The sequence below is a fragment of the Carettochelys insculpta genome, chromosome 2, assembly GCF_033958435.1.
Source record: "Carettochelys insculpta isolate YL-2023 chromosome 2, ASM3395843v1, whole genome shotgun sequence".
Taxonomy (NCBI): Eukaryota; Metazoa; Chordata; order Testudines; family Carettochelyidae; genus Carettochelys; species Carettochelys insculpta.
In genome coordinates this window covers 236,392,321-236,415,876 of record NC_134138.1, presented here as the reverse complement: position 1 = coordinate 236,415,876, position 23,556 = coordinate 236,392,321, and the positions used below count along the sequence as shown (strand labels likewise).

Genomic DNA, 23,556 nt, shown 5'->3' with positions numbered 1-23,556 from the left:
TTAGGGGAGGGGATGCCCCATGCGGGGGCCTCTGGGCGAGGGGGCGCCCCGGCCCTGGGGGTGGGCGGTCGCCAGGAGCCTGGCCTCGAAGGGGGGCAGAGGCTGCTGCCTTCCCACCCGCTGGGGCCGCGTGCTCTGGGGCACGTAGGTCGGGCAGCGTTTCCCCGCCCGCGGGGCAGGGCCGCCTGGGCGCCGGGTGCACAGGCTGCCATCCGGTACAACCGGGCGCAGCCCCGGGCGCGCCCCCGGGAGCACCAGGAACTGCCCGGGCCGGGGGGCGGGGCCTCGGCTTGTTTCTGCGGTGGCTGCCCCGGCGGGTCGCGGCTTCTGCACATAACGTCGCAGTGTAGACAGGGCGTGAGGCGAAGTGGGCTCCCCGTTGGCGCTGCCCCCACCGCTGCCGGCTCCCTCCCCGAAGCAGGGCCCGCTTCGCAGTCTGCCCTTGCTGGGCGCGGGTGGCAGGGAGAGGAGACGGGGCAGCTCCGCCCGTCTGCCCCAGGCTGGAGGACTGCGCCTGTCAGCCCCCCACAGGGTTGAGCTGATGGACGTGCTTCTGGTTAGCGTGTGTGTGATGCGGACACCAGCCACGGCAGCAAGTACCGCGATGGCTGCAGGCTGGCCTAAGTCAACTTAAATGTGTAGGTCTTGTGTTGACCTAACCCTGCAGCGTAAACCAAGCCTCGGCTGCCAGGACTCCAGTTCTTTATGAGCGCTGTTCTGGCGGGGTGGGACTGCGCTCTAGGAGACGCGTGCTAGGCAGGTAAAACGATGGCCTCCGAAAGATTAGTGGCAGAATCCCCGATGTGTAAATTTTAGCTAAAATCTTCCTGCCATTCATTTGTGTTTGAGAACTGGTCAGTTTGGTAGAGCAGCAGTGTTTACAAATGGTTTGTTGTCATCAGAGAACACAGGAAACACTGACTATTTGCAAGGGATACCTTTCTGACACTTCTGTGAATAGCAAAATCTGTACTGGGATTGTGGGGTGGGGCTGTCCTGAAGAAGGGGGAAGGCCTGGGGCAATCTGTGTTCTGGAGACCCCTGTTCTCCCCTTTCCCCTCCCTGTCTTCCAGGCAGCTGAGCCCTGAGATTATGTGGGCCTAAGGGCCAGGTGGAGCAGAGACAGACAGCAAGGGTGGCTTTTCTTCCTCTCCCCCCAAACTCATCATGAGGGGGGGCGGGGCGGCAGTCTGCTCCATCCTGCTAAACCACAAGCCCACTGCCTTGTTTCTCTGCAGGTAGTGGGATGCTGCCTGCGGAGAAGCAAGGTACAGTGGGCTGGGAAGGCAGCGAGGTGTGGCACAGCATACCTGGTGAGTGTGGAGGTGGTGGGGCCTGACAGCTGCGGCCATCCTGCAACAGGTCGCCAAGACCATGTTCCAGTCCCCCCCCCCCACTTCCTAGGCTGGGGAATGGGGTGCAGTGGGAGGTGGGTCAGGGCACTGGTTGGAATACATAAGTGAATAGTCAAAATTGCTATTTTGTGAATTGTGAGGGTCTCTTGTTTTGCCTCTGTATGTGAGGGATGGGTGCATTTGTAATGGTAGATAGCTGATGTATTCTTGATTGATTGGACTGTTGCCATATTGGTTATTCAGTAGGCACCCGAACTGTGCCAGACCGTTGAAGGCTGTTGATTTAAAAAAAAAAAAAATCAACTTTAATAGTTATTTTAAGGAAATGTTTAAATATGGCTAATTTTCATTAAAGTGGATTGTGAAAAGTACATGGTAATTAATAGTTAGGCTGCTCAGATTGAATCCTATCTCTTTCGGAAAGAGAAAAGAAATAGTAAATGTCCTCATCCCCTCCGCTGCTCAACGTATGATGGCGAGAGAACTTTTTTTTTTTTTTAAATTTTGGAACTAAATTATTAGGGATGAACCAACAGGAGCCAGAGCAGCTAACATCTTTGTTGAGGTTCTGTGGTTTGGGAATGCAAATCTATTTGATTACTTGTGTGGGAATTTGATGTGCTTGCTTCATTCAGGTCTTCACCTTTTTCTAGGCCATGTCTGTAGGTTGGGGGAAAAGGTGTATTTTAACATACAGTAAAATCTTAGAGCTTTTATATGTACAAAATTATACAACTTTAACTGTCCTGATATAGTGACAGAGAGGGAGCCGTGCTAGACTATATACTATCGGGACAAAAAAGCAGTCAAGTAGCAGTTTAAAGACTAACAAAATAATTTTATTAGGTGAGCTTTCGAAAGCTCACCTAAGAAATTATTCTGTTAGTCTGTAAACTGCTACTTGACTGCTTTTTTTGTCCTGATATTGTTTAAGTGGTACATTCCACTAGTGGGGATGCATATACAGTGGTCATGGTAGCTTAATCCTGTATGAGAGTCATAGTTTTCAAAGCCAGAAGGGACCACGATATAAGTGCTGTAAAGTGCACAGAGTGAAACACATTGAAAATCAGCAAAAGTATTTTCACTAATCTTTTACTTTTAGCAGTAGTGGGCAACCAAAATAGCAAGAAGAGCCACTTTTTCAAATTCATTTAAAAAAAAAACAACTCAGTAATTCAAGAGCCACAATGCATGTGAATGAGATGGTTCTTAATAAATTATGTCAAACCATAATTTTTGTAACCTCTGTTTTAAGAAGAGATCACACACAGTGATTTTCTCAGAGGTCTGCAACCTGCAGCTCCAGAACCAAATGCAGCTCTTAAAAGGATTTTTTTGTGGCTCCCAGTGCTATAATTGCAAAGTTTATTTTGAAAAACAAACAAAACCCCTCTTCATTGTTTCAGTAAATGGTGAACATCTAAAAGCCCAACAAAGAACTTGTATCTAAATAGTAACAGAGAGATAGCTGTGCTAGTCTATATATTATCAAAACAAAAAATTTTGATAACTCATATCTAAATAGCAAGTGATATGTGATCTTGAAACTTTGGGATAACTCCCCCTTTAATATATGCAGTGCATTGTGGGTTATGATAGTGTATCTGTTTTGATTATGTTGCTAATAAAGTCTTGATTTTGAAAAGGAAAAGAGAGCTTGCAGTATTTATGGTGTGAAAGATGGTGCTGTTTTATTTGCTGCCCCCCGGTAATGTGATATGTGTTTGTTGCAGGGATTCCACCAACTTCTTACAAAACACACACATGCAAAGTGTAAGGAAATAAAATATGTATTACTATCTTTCCGACTCACTCCCCAACCTTCTGTGTCTCTGGCGGAAGCTAGATTTTTGTTTTTGAAATCACTGTACAGCTGCTCTTATATTTTGATGAAGCACTCTTTTATATATTCGCCATCCATGAATGGCTTTCCTTGTTTCATGGTCTCTGGTGTTGCCAAAAAACTAGCTGCATTTATGCTACTTGACCTGCATCTACACTAGCCTTCAAGCTCAACCTCCTCAGGGTCAATCTTCCAGGCTTTGATTTTGTGTGTCTGCTTAGGGGTTGCAGTCTCTTTTAGACACTCACTGTTTATCAAAAATCAGGATGGTTTTATTTTTACTTGGTAGTTATAGTGTTGGGAGCCACAAAGAAGTCTTTAAAGAGCTGCAGGTTGCAGTCCCCCATCTTATAGTAATCTTACATGTTGTAATGACAATAAACAAAACATCTTAAAATGTCGATTCCTTTTTTTTTTCTATTATCATTTTGATGGCTCTGAGGAGCGTGTCAGGTGTAATAGAGTGTTAGTTTATTAAACTATGAACTGATACTTTGTCAGAGGAGTGAGGCAGAGTGAACTGCATATTGATTGTAGGATTTTTCAATAAGCGGCATTTAGAGCTTTTATATGTGTGTTTATCTAAATCTAAAGAAATGTGTCTGTTATGTAGGCCCCAGGCCTCTAAAGAGCATAAATCCCTGAATACTGTCTTCCCAAGAACCTATGAAATTTCACTAAGTTACACAAGCCTTGCACCCCATTTGCTTTCTTGATGTACTTCTCGTGGGTGTTTGCTTCATTTTTACTTTTAATGACCTTCAGTTACAAAAGGTTGCTCATTTAAAAGAAAACTTTAAAATCTCTGGTATTCCTTTACTTTTACCAGTCCATTTCTTGAACATCATTGAGGCACTTCAGATTTGTAGCTCTGGTTTTGGCGCATACACTTTTTTGTCCATGTAGCATAACACTCATGAAAACTTAAATTTAGTGAGAAAAGAAATATTTGTTACAGAGGTCATTATTTTTTGCTAAATTTTTATTTCCATTTTTATTTGAGGTTGGTGTATTGGCCCCACTATTAGAATCTGAGTTTCTTGATTGCATTGGTTACATGCTGATAAAATGCAAACTAATCAGAGGTTTTTAAAGTGTATTAATTAAATTTATTCAGAATATACCAGTAAAGCACAACTTTGTATGCTAATAATTAATATCAAAGTGGCAAGACAATGATTTAGAAAATGTAGACATTTAAATGTCTTCTAGATGTTTTGGGAAAAGAAATACATCTCTTTGACAATTTGTGTAGAGTTAAAAAATAACTGACTAATAAATGGTGCTCTGTAAAAGAACAGCTGTATTTCTGACTAAAAGTCATTACAAACTGATTTGCTATGTGTTGCTTGTGTGAAATGAATTAATGGTGTTACGCCAGTTTTAAGGTGGGGGGGAGAGACTCCCTCCCTCCCACCAGCACCCCTGACACAGTAGGTGAAAAAATCACAGGTTGGTATGCAGGTATATTGAACGAACTTTTCGTAGGTCAAGAGGGAGGTATTTCATTGGACCAGTGAAAAGAAGCAGTTCTACTTGTGCTGCAGATAAAACCAGACTCCAAGGGCAAGGGAGTGGCTGGATGGATTTTCACAAACCTGAACCTCTAAACTTTTTTCTGCAACGATTAAACCAAGTAGCATCCTGTCACATGCAGCTGAAAGATTGTCATAACTGGTAGCTGTAGTTGTTCTCAGGCAACATAAACAATGGGTTTTTTGTTTGAAGATTTTTTTTATCTGTAAAATGGAGCTAAAGTATTAATTAAATCTTCCTTTATCCCTTGGCTTTTAAAACATCCCTAACCGTTCTTGTTGAACATTTTGCTAACTAATTTGGTCTCTTGTCTTCAGAAACTTTTCCTTTTAAAATGGGAGCGTTCCGGTCATTAGGTTTGATTTTTTTAAAACCTTTCTAAACATTCTTTAAACTTTTTTTATAAAAGAAGAAGAAAAAAAGGGCACTAAATCCATGTAAGCAAAAGCCAAACAATGGCTTTCAAAGCTGAAGACCTCAGAAATTCTTTTATTGAAATTCCAAATCACTTTCAATTCAATTTAAAGATGTTAACCATGCCCAAAACTCATAGGTCACAGGCTAAGTCTTCAATAATCTTCTTAGGCCTTGTCTACACCGTCAAGTTAGAGTGCCGTAAATTGGCTCCCAGCTCAGTAACTCCTAAAGTGTCCATGCTGGCAAGGCACTTAGTGTAAATCGCCTCGAGGAGAGGTGTAGAGCTTTCTGTGCTCTGTGTACAGTGCTGGGATATCCGTATAAACACCCCAACTGTTTTCTTCATAGTAACTGGTCTCCAGAAATGTCCCATAATTCCTCAAGTGGCCACTCATCTAATTGTTTTGAATTTGGCTGGGTGTGTGTATTTGTTAGCCTGTATGCTGTGCTGATTGACTCCAGAGCAAATCATTCAGGTGGGGTGCTCCTGCTGTTGAACACAGAACAGAGGGTGTGTGTGTGTGACACTGCTGTGCAGAGAGCTGGGGAGGGGGATGGAGCTGATGTTGAGGGTTCCTTCCCCACCTCAAGAGGGGGTGGGTCTTGCTGCTGTCTGAACTTACAAGATATCATGCTGATGTCTCCCCACTACACACACACTCTGTCACACACTCCACCTCTACATGTAAATTGATGACTATGGAGCAACAGGGATGAGGAAACCTGCCTTGTGTGACATTGCAAAGCCTTCCACAGCACCTGGCCAGTTTCACAGAAGTGCATTGCAGTAGCTATCCCGCTATCTGTGCCATTGCAAGATCTCCTAATGTGGATGCTTTCCATCCTCGCAACGAGTACAGTCTGGACACACAACAGCAGATTCCCTGCAGTGTTCTGTGACCAGCACTGTACCTGCCAGCGTGGACATATCTGTAGAGCAGTGATGGGTAATCTAAGCTGGTGAGTGGGCTGCATGAGTGGCCCCCTTTCATCTCAGTGAATTGCAAGATTGTCATAATGAAGATGGCTGCCTGCGATAGGGTAGTTTTGCTAACTGCACTTGTGTACTTAGAATTTGCAGCAGGTTCTGACTGAATTGTAGCTGCACTTTGACTAGATGCAGAGGGAGCACAGGGCTCTCAGTGTTGTGTGCAATCAGCAAGTATCTCACTTAACATGCCCTTACTTTGTGTGTGTCACTTGGGTAATATTTGTAGGGGGGGGAAAAAAAACTGCAAACAGAAACGAGCAAAATCTGTCAACCCTGTGCATGGGCAGCAGTAAACAAAATGTCTTACAGACCACACATAGCAGCCTGAGGGGCTGCAGGTTGCCCACCACTGCCTGAGAGAGAATAGTTCTCTTTCACTGATCTCTTGCAAATTTATGCTCATGCCTGGCTCTACATTTTTTCTAAATGCCGTGGAGGCGAAATTGAATGTTTGCAACCTTTTATTTGTTAAAATTCTAATGGAAATGAAAGTTTTGATTTAAAATCATGAGGCAAACTCACTGTTTCTTATTTGTATGTATTTTATAGATTAAATATACATATGTGCTGATATTATAAAGTTGTAATATTTGACGCTATTGATTAACATGTTTGTTTTTTTCTTTCTAGTATGCTCTGATTTCTCCTTGAAGTCTTGTGAAGAATGTCTAAAAAATGTTTCAGTAAGTTCTGGCATCTTTTTACTATTTTGGGGGTCAGAATCTGATGATGCTTATGTAATAAGGTGATGCTGAAATGTCTTACCACAGCTAACTCCTTAGCTGTGCAGAATAGGCTCAGAGAAAGGGGTGCAGAAAGGAGATAGCAAAACAGTATAAGTCATTAGAAAGTGTCCTGCTGCCAGGAGTGGCTCTCAACTGTGCATGCCTACTTCAGAGCAGACTGTTAAAAACAGTGCAGACGTTCCAAATGCATGATACATTCTATAACCACATTTCACCAGCCAAGTAACAAATATGAATTCCTGGGTCACTGTATTGGTCTTACTGTACAGTCACTAAATCAACTGCACTCTTTCTTGGTGGCCACTTGATAACAAGTAGGACATCTTCCTGTCACACTCCTCTTTGTGAGTCTAATACCTGATGAGCCAGATTCTGAAGCTGCAGATCTTATCACAGAAGGGGGAGGTGTTGTTAATTGTCGGAAGGGTGCGGGGCACTTTTTTAATGCTCCTTTCTTCTCCAACTCTCCTCATCTGCACTGCACCAGGACCTCTCAAATAGCACCAGCCCCTTGTGGATTACTGTTCTCTATGGGGGACGGTCTTGGGCAAGATTCTCCCAAGTATCAACACTGATGTTACGCTTTTTCATGTGTCCCTTCGACGTGTCCTTATTGCTTCCGCTGGCCCCCAGCGCTCCTCCAATTTGGAAAACTGAATCTGTTTTGGGAGGTGCTGATCAGACACCCAAACCATGTAGCGAGTCCAGCAACGTTGATGAATGATAATGGCTTTAATGCTGGTTATGTTTGACTCTTCCAGGATGCTAGTGCTCATGTGCCTATTCTCCCAAGAGATATTTAGGATTCTTCTGAAGCAATGTCAGTGACATTGTTCAAGTGCCTTCACATGATGCTTATATGTTGTCTAGGTTTCACATGCATACAGTAGCATTGGAACAACCACTACATGGCATACAAGAAGCTTAGTCTTGGGACAGAGTCCCAGTTTGCAAAGACCCTTTGCCTCAACTAGGCAAAAGCAAAGCTTGCACGGCTCAGGTGATGCTGAATTTCCGCATCAGTGTCGACTTTAGTGGAAAGATGATTTCCAAGGTATGGGAAGTGCTCCACGTTTTCCAGCAGTTCTCCATTGACTTCAATAGAAAGTATATGACGTCGTCCCATGGGTGAGGTTTGGTGGAGCACCTTGATCTTTGATGCTCAGTGTGAGGCCAAGGTTCTTGTATGCTTCAGCAAAAGCACTTAAGGTGGTCTGAAGGGCTGTAGTGGAGATAGCAGCAATCATGTTGTCATTCGCCTACTGGAGCTTGGTGATTGGGGTTGTGGAGGTCTTGCTTTTAGCCATCAGTCTCCTGAGATTGAAAAGCTTCCCGTTCATTCTGTAGAAATTGGATTGCAAGGATTTGAGCAAACCGTCACTGATGTGATCTATAATGGAAAAACAGGGAAAAAGACACTCCCCTCATTCCCTTCACACACCAGCCCCAAAGTGTGGGGAGAGGGGTAGGATTAGTAGCTTTTGGGGGTCCCCCCAGGCTCTGGAGGTGGGGCCAAAAGTGAGGGGTTCAGTGTGGGAGGGGGTTGTCAGGAAGCAGACTTCCGCCCAGGAAGCAGGCTTGGGCTGTGAGGTCTGGGAGGGAGGGAGTGTGCAGGAGTGGGGTGGGGGTGCAGGGTCGGGGCAGTGGGAGGGTGACTTACATGGTACAGCTCCCTGGGGGCACATGTGGCTCCATGCCCTTTTTCCCCTACTGCTCCCAGTCACTGCCCCTTGCTGTTCTGTATGGCCACAGTTGGGAAAAATCCTTCAGGAAGCACTTCTCTGTGATGTCTCCACCTCTCCTCTCCCAGCTGGGTGGTAGTGCATGGAGCCACTTCTTCCACCTTCTGGGCAGACCCTCACAGTCAGATCCAGCCCCCGAAGTTTGGGGCTGCACACTCTCTACCCTGCAGCAGGCTGGATGCTGGAGAGGGGAGCCCCAAACCAGGCAAGCTGCAGGCTGGATCCTCACCACAGGCCGTAGGTTCCTTATTCCAGTGTTAAAGAATTCTCTTATTTTAACCTGTGATCCATCACGTAACACGTCTTCTACCCTTGAGGCTGCATCCATGTGTAATGGTTACACAGGGAATATCTAGAAAGTCTGCGGCTGACCTTTCCACATTAATACAGCCATCAGCAGTTTAGCAGTCACTCTGTTTCAGTCAAGCCGATATTAGGTAGACCATTCTTGATATGTTCATGCAGTTTATCTTGCATATTATTAGAAGCTGTGCTTGATTGTGTTAACTGACACAGTCTTAACGTCTTAGTAGAAAACTGATCCTGTAAAGATACTCGTTTGGGGGAAATTACAGCATTCTGCTTGTTGAGTTGTTCTTGAAAAAGTGAAGTGCCCATTTTTCCTGAAAAAATTGAGTCAACTGGAATACAGTAGACCCACGACTTGCACGTATATTGTGTTTCTGGGCAACTGCACGTAAATTGAATTTTGCACAAGTCGGGACCAGGTGGAGGAGGAGCCTGCCGCCTTTGGGTCCCCCAGGTTTGGCTGCGTCTGGCTCCTTGCTCCTGTGAGCAGCAGGGAGCCCAGCGCCAGTCGGCAGCTTGATTCCTAGTTCCCCTCTGTTTGCAGGAGCTGGGAAACTGACCAATGTTACTGTGCTGATCAGTTTCAAGTGGTGGGGAGTGGAGAACCAGGCAGCAGCCTGGCTCCCAGCTCCCCTCCACTTGTGGAAGCCAGGTAAGTGACCAGCACTGTCATGCTGGTAAGTTTTTCCTGGTTTCCCACAAGTGGCAGGGAGCCAGGAAAGTGACCAGTGCAGCAGCACTGATCAGTTTCCGGGCCCCTACTAGTGGAGGGGAGCCAGGCAACTGCCTGAATCCTGGATCCCTGCCACTCACAATTTCGATTTGCGTTATTGCAAAAAATACAAGTCGAAATTGTGTAAGGGGGGGAGGGGCTACTGTACCACAAGCTATAAGTAACAGTTCTTCCTCCACCTTCAAGAGAGTGATTCTCATTGATGCCCAAATTTTATTTGTCTGCATGTGGCTTTCTAACATGACTTCTGTAAAGAAGGAAAACTGCATGCTCTGAAAAATGCTTCATTGATTCCAAGAGCTGTTTTCTTGGTGGTACAGTTGGATTGCTAATGGCTTCAAGAGGTAATCTCACGGACCCCCCGGCCTGCAGTCCAGATGCAGTCTACAGCTTGCCTGGATCAGGACCCTGAGGCTTGGGGCTCCTCTCTTGAAGCATCTAGCCTGTGGTGGGGTTTCAGGAGCGGAGCCCCAGGCCTCGCGTGCTGGATCCAGACCCCGCATTTGGGCGGGGAGCAGGAAGAGGCACAGTGCCACTGCCATTTGCTGCTGTTTCCCTATCTGGGAAAGGGGGGCGGGGAGGGGGCATCAGCAGTGCTGCCTGGAGGTTTCAGAGCAGCGGAGAGCAGTTCCTGAGAGTGGGCACAGAGCCATATGCATCCAGGGTTGCAGCCCAGGTAGTTTGAACCCTCTGTTGCCCAGATGTCTTCACTGCTCCTGCACCCGCCCCCCCCGAGCTCCATTCCACCCATTTCATGGACCGCTCTCCCACCTAGACCTCCCCCATACCTCTCCTTTATCCCCGTCCTGCCCACATTGCCCACCCAGCCCCCAAGCCCGCTTCCTGACACTCCCCTCCTACACTGAAGCCATCACTTCCCTTGCATACCAGCCACAGAGCCTAGGAGGCCCACAAAATGTATTCGCCTTGGACCCCAACTGGTTGGTCTATGGGTTAGTGTTCCCTGACCCCAGAAAAGGTCCCCCACTCCACTGTGGCAAGTAAGTCCTATTAAAATGTGATTTTGAAGGGTTTCCTATTGACAGCCCATTTTTGTATTTCTTCACTGTTTCAATTGTGTAAAGGAATTCTTTATTTGTGTCAACGTTATATTTGCAGGTAAAAATTAAACTAGAGTTAAGGCCGAGTACAAGTGAGTAGTTCAATATAAAAAACATTTTAGCTATGTTGGAATTATAGCAATCCCAGTAAATTAAGAGTTGGGGTTAAATTGAAAAGAAATCAAAACCCATTAAGGAATTTAAATGCACATTTAGGGTACCCAAACACCCTTAATAGTGCTCCATAGCAAACCTAGTCAGTACTCATACAGTTATGTTTAGAGCTTAATGGGTTTGTTGTGCCTTTCTCCTTTATTCCTGCTTTTAAAGAAACAACATGGTTTTAGGAAAGGGAAAAAAGTACTTACAGACCCAATATTTGCAATGAGACAGACATTTGAAAGAATGATAAATGGAGGGCTTAACTGCTATTCATTTTAATGATCTTCAGCAAGGATATGACTTGGTTCTGTAGAAGCTTGTATTTGGAGTATGGAAGGGAGTTGGCTTAAGGAAGTGGTTATAATAGAGGAACTGTCTTGAGAGTCATGACCTGAAGTGGTCACAATACATGGTATTTCAGAGAGTTTTAAGAAGATGGTGGGATTGAGACAATGAAGTGTACTAACACCACTTCCCATCATTGCCGTTATGGAGTTAATTAGTGGGAGAACCAGGCTGGTGGCATACACCAGACTAACACATGCTGCTGATGTGGCTGTTGATTAAGTTTTCAAAAGAGAAGCTGAATGAGAAGGATGTACACTTGGGAAGTGTTGAGAGCCATTTGAAAGAAATTCGGATTTGAAAAAAAAAGAACCTCTTGTGCATGGTTGGCGGTGAGCAGGGTGCCAGGGATAGTGTGGATAGAATTCTGCATTGATACTAAATTTATATCTGTGGGTGAAGATGTCCCCAGATATAAAGGAGGTGTCTACAGAGTAGTGAGGCTCTAGCGACTGGAATAGGAACCACAACTGCAAATGCAGCAGCATGTCAGGTGGCCACTGGCGGGAGTCAGCACCCAGACTAGGCAGCTCCTCTGGTATGGCTGTGCTGCCCCAACATCACCACTGTGGCAGGCACCAGGCTCACCCGCAGCTGTCCCTCAAACACAAATGTGAGTAATTGGCTCAACATGCTCTCCAACAGAAGATGCACACCACTGCATGAAAGGAATGCTGTGACCAAAGACAGCTGCAGGGTGGTTCATATCGTGGCTCAGATGTGGGTTTTTTGGCCCCCAAGGCTCTGGACACTGGCGAGGTCAGGGTAAGACCTTGTGGGCAGCTGTAGGGAGCCAAGACTCTCAACTTGCTGTGGGCAGGAGTTTGGGAGCTTGGGGACACAGGACATGGGCTGCTCTTGCCTCCTCTTACTCCAAGAGGGTGGGCCGAGGCCAGGGCCTCATATTCTCTCCATTTCCCCCCCACACACACTCTCTCTCTCCCTCCCTCCCCCCCTTAGTTGAACATTTTTCTGAGTATGAAACTCAGTTTAGCCCTAACTATAGAACTGCAACCAGAGCTTCCATAACTTTTGTAGGCATCATTCTTCAGGATCACAGGATATAGCATTTGTACTCCGTTTGAAATTCGATGTTCAGTAATTGAGATGTCTTTGTTTCTCTTCTGTGCAGTGCCTCTGGTGTAACACAAACAACACTTGTATGGACTACCCTGTCAGAAGTGTTCTTCCATCATCGTGTCCACTCTCTGATGCTCGATGGGGTGTTTGTTGGAGTAAGTACTAACAGTAAGAAAGAGATGGGATTACTTATTTGAACTATAGTAAGATAATTGTTTTTATACAAGAATTATATTGACTACCATGTAGTAGTTGGTTTTTAAATATGTTCCAGCCAAGGAGCATCATCCTAGGTGAGATTCACTAATGGAAGATTAATTTTTAAATAGGTGAGATTCACTAATGTACGCTGCATGAGCTCCATAGGAACAGGTTTTTGAGGTTCAGGGTAGTGCCTCAGTGAGCACATCAGCCCCTTCACAGTTAGAGGCGTGATTCTTCCAACTCTACAGGTGACATAGGGTGACACACCATTCGCATTAGGTGAAGGGGATTCAGCATGCTAGAAGCATATTGCTGCTTTTCTGGCTGGCTCCTTTAGCATGCAAAGACCACTATTATGGCAGCCAAAAACTGGTGTGGTACCAGTACTCCTGTTGACACAAATGTACACAGAAAATTCCAGAGTGCGTGTCAGTGCTGCAGGATCAGGATACAGGTATGTGGTGGTGTAGGTGTATTTAAAAAAAGATTAAATTTTAAAATAGCCAGTTTATTTAGTAACAACTATCAGCCCCAGGGGGACATGAAGAAAGGCTTCATCTTACAGCATTCGTGACAGATTGGGAGGTTTACGATTAGTACATTATTATTTCTTTGAATAGTTTATTTGCTTTTTTTTTAAGAACTCAAACTACATATCCCTGCACTCTGATGTTCTGTATTCAACTTTTGATGCACTAAAATGGCAAATTCTCTTTTGTATCATTAGTATGGGAAATGCTTGCAATTGTTTAAGGCAAGATTTCAGTTTGTAACCTGACTGTAGCTTAACCACAAGATGAAAACTTCATAATAGCACACCTGCAGCAAAATAAGTAAAGATTTGCCAAAAGACTTCCCTGTCCCAAAATCATGCACTGGGCTGCTTCCCTGCCCTATTCTATGCTAGCTATCATAGAATCATAGGGCTGGAAGGGACCTCAGGGGGTCTTCTAGTCCAGCCCCCTGCTTCAACCAGGATCAACCCCCACTAAGTCATCCCAGCCAGGACTTTGACAAGCCAGGACGTAAAAACCTCCAGGGATGGAGAATCCGCCACCTTTCTAGGCAATGCATTCCAGTGCTTCATCACCCTCCTGGTGAGGTAACCTCTTCAACTTCAGACCATTACTCCTTGTTCTGCCATCTGACACTACTGAGAACAGTTTCTCACCCTCTTCTTTAGAACTCCCCTTCAGGAAGTTGAAACGCTGCTATTAAATCACCTGTAAGTCTTCCTTCTGTAAACCAAACAAGCCCAAATCCCTCAGCCTGTCCTCCTAGGTCTTGTGCTCTAGCCCCTTGATTATTTTTGCTGCCCTCCGCTGAGCATGCTTCAGCACATCCAAATCCTTTTTATAGTGGGGGGCCCAAAACTGGACACAGTATTCCAGATGTGGCCTCACCAGTGCCGAATAGAGGGGAACTACCACTTCTCTAGATCTGCAAGAAATGCTCCTCCCAATAGACACAAATATGCCGTTAGCCTTTTTGGCTACAAGGGCACACTGATTACTCATATCCAGCCTTTCATCCACCATAACCCCTAGGTTCCTTTCCATTGTACTGCTGAGCCAGTTGGTCCCTTGCCAATAACGGTGCTTGGGATTCTTCCGATTCAGGTGCAGGACTCTACACTTCTCCTTGTTGAACCACATCAGATTACTTTTGGCCCAGTCCTCCCAATTTATCCAAGTCACTGTGGATTCTCTCTCTACCCTCCAACATCTCTACCTCTCCCCCTACTTTTGTGTCATCTGCAAACTTGCCGAGGGTGCAGTCCAGTCCCTCATGCAGGTCATTAATAAAGATGTTGAACAACACTGGTCCCAGAACCAAGTCTTGCAGCACTCCACTTGAAACCAACTGCCATCCAGATATTGAGCCATTGACCACTGCCCATTGGGCCCGACCGTCAAGCCAGCTTTCAATTCATCTTATAGTCTAAGCATTCAGTCTATATTTCCTTAACTTATAGGCAAGAATATTGTGGGAGACTGTATCAAAAGCTTTGCTGAAGTCAAGGTATATCACATCCACTGACTTCCCTATGTCCACAGAGTCTGTTACCTTGTCATAGAAGCTAATCAGATTGGTCAAGCAGGACTTGCCCCTGGTGAATCCATGTTGGCTAATTTTCATCACTTTCCCCTCTTCCAAGTATTCCAAAATGGATTCCTTGATGATCCGTTCCATTATTTTCCCAGGGTTTGAGGTAAGACTGACTGGTCTATAGTTCCCTGGATTGTCCTTCTTTCCTTTTCTAAAGATGGACACTGTTTGCCTTTTCCCAGTTGTCTGGGATCTCTCCAGTTATCCAGCTATCCACTTGCCCAGAAAGCTGTGGGAAAATAACTGATTGATTGATTGGTTTGGACTCTCTGACTTTGCAGTTCATCTTTCCTCCCAGAGCTTGTGATTATGGGGTTTGTCTGTGTCTCTTTCCTTCTGCATCCCTGCTCCCCCCCAAAGGTAGTAACAAAGTAAGAGTATTTACTAAAATTCTAAAACTAAGTGTTCCTTATGTGGCTTGTCACAAGGATGTCATAACATGTTAGAGCTGACTGTGCCTAATATTTGTCTGTCTTTTATATATGAATTAGATACAGGGTTTCTGTCAGCCAGTTGCTAAATTATCTGCCAGAAGACTAGAGTTTCCAAATGCCTGTGTAGCCCTGGAATCTTGGGAGGGGTTGCAAGTGTTTTGGAGGATAGGATTATAATTCAGAATGATCTGGACAAACTGGAGAAATGGTCCTGAGACAAATAAGATGAAATTCAACAAGAAGAAATGCAAAGTACTCCACTTAGGAAGAAGCATTTGGTTTCCCCCATGTAAAATGGGAAGTGACTGTCTAGGAAGAAGTACCACAGAAAAGGATCTAGTTTACTACCACAGACCATAAGCTAATTGAGTCCACTGTTACGAGCCAAAAAACAAATCTGGGATGTATTAGCAGGAGTCTTGTCTTGAAAGTCAGACACAAGAAATAAGTCTTTTGCTGTAGTCTGCACTCATCAGGTCTCATCTGGAGTACTGTGTCCAGTTGTGGGCACCATATTTGAGGAAAGACATGGATAAATTGTGGAAGGTCCAGAGTAGAACAGCAAAAGTAATTAAATGTGTAGAAAATATGACCTATGAGGAATGATTGAAAGATTTAGGTTTGTTTGGTCTGGAAAAGACGACTGAGAGGGGACATAACTTTCAGGTACCTGAAAGGTTGTTACAAGGAGAGAGAGAGGGAGATTATTCTCCTTAGCCTTTGATTATAGGACAAGAAGCAATGGGCTTAAATTGTAGCAAAGAAGGTTTAGGCTGGACACTAGGAAAAACTCCCTCACCATCAGGTTGGGTAAGCACTGGAATCAGTTTCCCCGGGATGTTGTGGAATCTCAATCATTGAAGATATCTAAGAGGAGATTAGAGAAACCCCTGTCAGGGCTAAAGGGTGCTTGGTCGTGCCAAGGGTGGACTTGATGACCTTTTAAATGTTCTTTCCAATTCTATAATTCTGTGGTTAAAGTTTCCACTCCCTACACCAAACAAAATCTGAAGTGATGCTCCTGATCATAGTGTGTGAAGAAAAATTGGGAGAGAACTTCCCTTGTCATGTGCATATCTCAGATTTTAACATGACTGTGCAAGAGTAGAATAGACAGTTTTAAGAGGCTAACAAATGGATTAAAACAACCAACCTCATTAATCTGGTGGATGATGATTTTTGATTGAGTGACAATGGCAGAGTTCTTATGTGAAGCTGTATAAGGTTAGCAGCTATTTTACTATAACTCCTTTAAGAGTACTATGTAAAAACACCAAAGGTGAAACTGAGAATGACCAAAAACTTCATCAGGAGAAGTGAGCAAAAGACAAACACAAACAATGATTGTTCAAATTTTGCAAGTTCTTTCTTTCTACATACATTTATGTATACATTTTACAGTGAACTTTGAGGCTTTCATCATTGCCATAGCTGTAATAGCTGGACTTATCCTGCTGTCCATTGCCGTTTGTTGCTGTTACTGCTGCTACTGCAGGCGACGTTCTAGGCGGTAAATATATTTTTTCTTCCCTTAATTTTGTTTGTCCTATAATATATAATTTTTCAATAGTCTTCTAGAAATTTAATATGGAAGTAAAACAGCTTTTTTTTTTTTTTTTTTTTTTTTTTTTTTGGAGGGGGCAAGGGGGAATGGATAGTTTATTCGAAGAGACGTAAACATATTTTTATACTCTGGTCTGGTGTTCTTTAATCTCATCTTCCTGGTAAGAATGTAAAAATGAAGAAAAATGATTTTTAAAAAAAATCTGAAAGTACCTGTGATGTGTTTTGAGACCTAACAATCATATTATAAAGAATTTTTCCAAAGATTGATTATAATATTTAAATATCTTTAAAAAGCTTTAATATTTAATTGTAGAAAAAGTAGCATGTAACTAGTTGAATCAAGCCAAATTAAATTAACTCTGCTTACACTTTGAATTAATAGATATTCTCCACTGAAACAAATTAATGGTTTAGCAGCTGTTGTAACCTTTGAGGACAGGTTCCTGTTATAAGGTCCATTCGTTTTATGTCTTTTGTTTTAAATTATTGTAATCGTCTTCTGATAGAAAATGTCTTCTGCAGAATGTTAATTTGTTAATAAACAAACCCACATCCTGAGTCTGCTTTCTGTCAAGGGAGATAGACATCAATTTTTAAAAACATCTTTTTTGTTTTGTTTTTTAAATTTAAAACTTTATTTAAATCTCTCTTAATAATGAAATCTGAATTTAATACAGCCTGTTTTAAGGGCTAAAATTACTATACGTTAGATATAAATGTGAAACTTGTTTTGATAAGACAGGTTTATATATCCAGAACATTTAAGGCTGTTTTGTTTAATGAAGTATAAATACTGTTTTGTGTTTGTTTAAAATAAGTTACTGTTCTAATGCTGCTTGACACAAATCATGAGCAAAATGTTTACTCTAATAAATAAGCTATATATCTCATTATTTTCTAACATACTCAAATGTACAATTAATTAGAATCTTGAAATATTAAGCCATATATTTGATTAAAGATATTTAGTGTACCCTCTTCAATAGTGTAAAGATGTACCAAATTTAATGTAAAAGCCCTGTTGAGTTATAAATCCACATGTTTTAATGATTGTATTAGCTAATGAGAATGTACCTTTCTTTACAAAATGACTAAAATACAAAGGGAAAGCTGATTCAGTCAGATTCCATTTGGTGATTTAGATCAAGCTGTTCAGCCTGTTACATAATATGGTTTTTGGACACTTTTTTTAAATTTGAGCTGAATCAAGCTCCCAAGATTAATGGTGGTATTAGCAGGACGTGGAGAGAGAAGCTGCCTTACTCCTCATAGCTACAGAAAGCCTTGGATTATCGGGTCAAAAGCAGTGAGTTTGCGAATGGCCTTCCATAAGTTACGCTGGCATCCTTGGTCATCTGGTTTTCGATGGAGCCACTTGGTTGGTTTGTGTTGATCCTTGAACTGTGAAGTGCTCATACGATGTAATTCCCCTAGAGGAATATATGCCTTCAGGCTTGTCCTTTGAATGATGTCACAAAGTCATTGAGAATATTGTGAAACTAGTGTAAGTTATATATACTTTTACAGCGTTCAGCCTTTGATTAGAAATTCAGAGTTTTCTAGATGCAACATTTTATTTAAATCCAAAATGTAATTTTACAGTTGCATTTAAAATGGAAGTAGGTGTTCATTACTGAATACTATGTACTAACTATAAAATGTCAGCTCCGATAGTAAAATAAATAAATGCAGCTCTACTTACAATACAGAAGAGTATTTAGCTATAGGCAGTACGACAGAGTTGGTAATATTACTGACCCTAGCAGCACTAAATGCTGCTTCTTGAAACTGAATTAATCGTTCAGTTTCCATTTCTATAAGTCGTTTCCTTTTAAAGGTACACATGAAAAGTCCATGAGTGGCAAAGTAAATATTTCGAGTTCAAAGATAATGGAACCCAGAGTTTCTTTTAAGGTTAGTTTATGCCTGAGCAAAAGTGGGTCAGAAATAGGAACAAAAACAGCATCTATTCTGTTTAAACCAAGGAGCGCTGTCAGTATAGTTTAGCATCCAGGCCCTTGAACCTGCTTCAGGGTATTTCAGCTAGCAGTCAAATTGATGCAAATGTTGTGACCATGTAGTAGATGTAAAGATACAGGGTGCACCTCCTGAAATCCAGTACTCTCTGCTCCAGCAGCATCCACGGTCCAGCCACATATGGGAGGGCTTGGGGCTGTGTCACCAGCAAAGGATCATCTCTGGTCTGGTAAATTCCTTTGTTCAGGACTCATCTGGCCACAAGAATGCTGGACCAGGGAGGTCCAACCTGTACCTTTTTTGCTCAGACTAAATTAGTTTCAAACAAACTCTCTACAAACGCTCTACAAAAATCAAACATTCACTTTTGAAGTTAACTTGTTGTCACTGATTTAATCCTTTGACATTTTAAAGGGATCCAGTTAGCAAGCAGTGTCTTATTTGTGCATATGGGGTGACAATAATGGTGCTCTGGTTTTGTTTTGTTTTTTTTGTGGGAGGGGTGTGTGTGAGAGTGAGAAATAGTGCATAATCCTAATTGAGACATCTTCTAGAAAATAACATTAATTAGGGCAGCACACGTTGTATTTGCACATTTGGAGCTGAGACTGTAAAGACAGTGCAGTCTCAGCCAGCTCTTTTTCCTTTTTATTTCCTCAGTATCCATCAGGATAGGGACTTTCTCTCCATATCTGCACTACTTTCTAAAGTTCTGTACACCAAATATCCTACCCTTTTGTTCATTGTTTATATTAACTGCTTTAGAACTTTAACTATTAATTTGTGCCATGGCATTGTTCTAATATCAGTTTTGGTCCCTATGCTAATGAAATAAAAGCAATCTGTAGTTACAAGAAGCAAGGTATAAAAATCAAACAGAAACAGCCATGGATTTAAGTTGTGTGTCATTACCATTTGTGTTTCCAGAGAAGACTGCTTATACCTGTTTGTTCTCTGTGGAGGAAAGATCATTTTCCAAACTACTGCTTTGTGTAATTTTACACTTCAGGCCCACACAGATAGGCAATGGAAGTTCTGCGACTTTCTCACAGACTAAACTTTCTTGGCCTGTGTCACTCACCAACTGTATCTCAGGAGTGGTTGAGTAGGTCTCTTGATTTCAGTGCCAAGCACAGCAAGGATGACTCCTGTGATAGCAGGGAGGGGTTTGGGATCTCTGCTAGATAGGTTATAATTGTAGTACGACGCAAACATTATCTAAGGCGATGTCTACGCTACGAGATAATGATTTTAAGTCAGTTAGCCTGATTTTTCCAAGTGCCTGTCTTCACTATAAATTCCATTAGCTCAACTTATGGAGCACTAAAATCAACATAATATCAAAAATCCTTATATCATAATAACCTGACAGCTGTAGCATTCAGTTCAAATTTAAAATTCTGAATGAAGGGTAGTGGGGATGCTCCATATCTTTTAAGTCAAATTCATTAACCTCCAGACATGTCCTGTATGTGCCTCACAATGCCCCACAGTTCTCCGCTGTGGCCTCTTAAATCTCCAGTGCTCTTGGGTGCACAGGAGTTAGGCAACAGAAATACCATTTGAATTCAGCACCTGGAAGCCTGTGGCTGTAGGGTCATGAGAGGCTGAAAAAAATCTTTTCTTTTTCTTTGCTAATAGCGTGGCTGTGGGGGCTGTAGTTGTGTACACCGCTGCTAGCTGCCTTTTTCTTCTGTGCTGCCTGGTGCCAGCCGCTGCCCCTTCCCCCCTACCATGTGTCAGCGAGTCTGTGTGAGGGTCATCCTTATAGGATGAGAAACTTTTTTATCCATTTACATTTTCTCTTGCTCCCTACATCTCCCCCCCCCGGAAGCACCATGCAGTCTGGAACTTCCCCGCGCCCAGCCACATCACGTGGCTTGACCCCGAACCAATAAAAGGACAAGCTGCACAAGGTGCCAGACAGCTTGGGTGTGGTGAGGGTCATGATTTTCAGGGGATGGCTGTAGCTGGAGTCTTTTAGCTGGCTAGGGGACGTCTCCCTCAGCAGACACAATTTTTGGTCAATAGGAGAAAATACTTTGTCACTACAGCGGCTGTCCTCTCAGAGCAAATTTTTATACGGGCTGTATCTAAAGGCCAAAGTCTCTGGCTTTAGTCGGGGGCCGGGGGGGAAGGGTTTCGAGTTTCAGTGTAACACTCATGTCTACTGAGCGTCCTCCTTTTCCAGGAGTCCTAAATCCATATCCAGGGCCAAAATTAATCAAAGCCTAGGCACACTGCTCATAGGGGCAGGTGGTGGGTCCCCATGGGCACTCCAGTTTTTTGGGCTGTCAAATGTCCTCTGTCTTTTAGCTACCCCCAGCTGTTACTGATGATTCATTCACATTTCAGTGTAGCACCCATGTCTATTTAAACATATTTTTCTTTTAAGGGTCGTCTTTGCCAAGAGATCTAAATCCAGATCCAGGCCTGCAAAGAGCCAGTGCTGTTGCATCCTGTTTTCAGAAACCTGTCGGATGGGACAGGTTTACTACCCCTCCCCTCAATTATAAAAACCACATCTCTTATAAAGGCAAGCCAGACCCCTGTCTGGAAAAAGGGATGTTTGTTTAACACGGCAGGGGAAGGAAGGGAATGCAATGTAGGAAGATGATGTTGGTTGTGGGTACATCTAGTTGCAGGGCCACAATGCTACGGGGCTCAGGGAACTGTGGTTTAGGTTCTCACAATACACTGATACAGCACTTGATTTAAGCTCTATTTAAGCTACTTGTGTGTGGCAGCATTAAGTCGATTTTATGGGGAGTATGTGGGAAGGTGAAGATGTTCAAAATCGAATGGCTAAAACCCAGCATTAAGAAATCTGTTTTAATAAAATCGATTTTAGCTCGTGTGAACACGGCCAAAGTCTTCAGCTGGCATATCATCTCTTTTGAGAAGACTGTATGTTGATGCCAAATTGAATCTAGCAATGACAGGCCTCCATGTGTTATCCATTTCTCATAAAGTTCCTGTCACTGTGAGAATTTTGTGGTGGCTTCTCTAACTAAGAATGTCTGTATTTGTGAACAGGCAACTACTGTTACTTGGGTACCTGGAATCTCTTCAGCCCTGAGGAGTCTGATCCTGATCAGGAGCAAATCACCTTTGTAGTTCTGGGGCTTCCCCTTGGCACAAAGGAAACCCTTATCTGAGCATGTAGCTATCAGTGAGGCTTTCTTTGAGGAGACATCTGTCGCACTCTTAGCTGTGGTCCAAAACAAGTCCAAGAAAAGCATGTTGAGGTTTCCATAGTTATGTCTAAGTTGGAAACAAACCTCCCAGCCCAGATAGACACTTATACTAGTAGACTAAAATAACTGGATGTTGCTGCATGAGTGGAGGCTTGGAATAAACATCAGAGTTCAAGCTCACCCTACCTGCTGAGCCCAACCTAGTGTGAGCCTCTACCAATGTAGCAATGTCACAAAACTATTTTTATCATGGTAATTTGAGCCCTGAGAGCACAAGTCAGTCTGTCTGTCCAGCCTGCAGCATAAACCTCTTGTGTTATGGAACTTGACTGCCCAAGAAAAGAGAGAAGCAACCACCTTCACCTCAGCCAATTTAATATTCAGTTATTAAATATTAATATTAATCCATGCAATGTTGGTTCCAGTGGGTCCTCTGCCCCTGTTCATGCCATTGGTCCCAAGACTCCAAGGGCAGCTTCTACCTTTTCAGTTGATTAGCAGTGTTAGCATCTTGCCCCATTATATATTGCTCCTTCCTGAGCTTGTCAGTCTACTGAAATGCCAGTGTAATTGTTACTTCCAGTTTAGTTGATGTCTGTGACAAGTTTAATTGAGAGTTTAAATGGGGAATGGGTTAAAGCAGGAAAATCCTTGTATAGATAGTCCCTGACTTAGGAACCGGTTACATTCCAGACACCTGATCATAACACGATTTTGTCATAAGTCAGAAATACCGTGATACTGTAATCCCTCGAGGTTCCACGCAATGGTCACGTACCTTGAATTTTACATAAGTTGGGGAGGGTTTGGGTTGGGGTCCTGGGAGGGGATATGGGGGTTAAGCCTGGTGTGGGTTAGGACAGCAGGGGTGGTGGGAGGGTGCAGTTGAGCTGGAGCTTGCAAGGAGTTAGACCCGGGCAGCAGGGTGTTGGAGCCGGGGCTATAGGGGAGGTGGGCATGGGGGGTTGGAGCTGGAGCCCCAGGCGCCAGGGGTTGGGAGCCCTGAGTGCAGGATGAAGCTGGAGCCGCACAAGCCAGGGAGTGTGAGTTGGGGCTGTGGGAGATTGGGTTGGCGGGGTTGAATGGGGTAAGCTAGGGCACGGGGATTAGCTGGTGGGGTAGAGCCTCGTGCATCTGCAGCACTGACAGCTGGGGAGGGTGGGTTGAGCGGGGCAGAGGGGAGATTGAACTGGGGGGGGTGAGTCAAGCTGGGGGGGGATAGAGCCCCTGTGCACGCTGGTGGCAGCTGACAGCTGGAGCCCCAAACGTGGGGAGAGCCAGTTGGGGCCACAGGAGGGAGAGGTGGTCAGGTTGGAGCCCCACATATGATCTGGGGCCACATGGGGATTGCGGGTATTGGGTCCGGGTCTGTGGGAGTTGGGTCCAGGTGGGGTGAGGGGTTGGGACACGGGTTGGAGCCGAGTCCCAGGCATGCGGATGGAGCCCCCCCACTGGGGAGGTGAGCTGGGGCACGGGGGGAGGGTGACCTGGAGGTTGGTCTTAAGTATGAATGGTCATAAGTCAGTGTGTTCGTAAGTCAGGGACCACCTGTAAATAAGAAATGGGACATTGTATAATGCCTGTCAGTTCAACTTCTATGCCAGAAAAATAACGAAGCAAACAATTAAGGAACCCATCTGAAAGATAACATGGTGATAAGTGAGCATGGATTTGTCAAGAGCAAATTATGTCAAACCAACCTGAAAGCTTCCCTTGACAGCATAAGAAGCCTTATGGATAAGGGGG

General features: G+C 43.8%; 1 protein-coding gene across 7 annotated transcripts in view; it reads left to right on the top strand.

The window, feature by feature from the left end:
• Nucleotides 1–23,556, top strand: part of PTTG1IP2 (PTTG1IP family member 2) — a 58,299-nt gene that overhangs the window by 273 nt on the left and 34,470 nt on the right. For 6 of the 7 annotated variants that reach the window (XM_074986246.1, XM_074986242.1, XM_074986241.1 and 3 more), the window contains exons 2-4: nucleotides 6,776–6,828; nucleotides 12,376–12,478; nucleotides 16,472–16,580. In XM_074986246.1, coding sequence (XP_074842347.1) covers nucleotides 6,776–6,828; nucleotides 12,376–12,478; nucleotides 16,472–16,580 — 265 coding nt within the window. Of the gene's footprint in view, nucleotides 1–1,240; nucleotides 1,314–6,775; nucleotides 6,829–12,375; nucleotides 12,479–16,471; nucleotides 16,581–23,556 lie in introns of those variants that run through there. The other variant, XM_074986243.1, reaches the window with a different exon arrangement.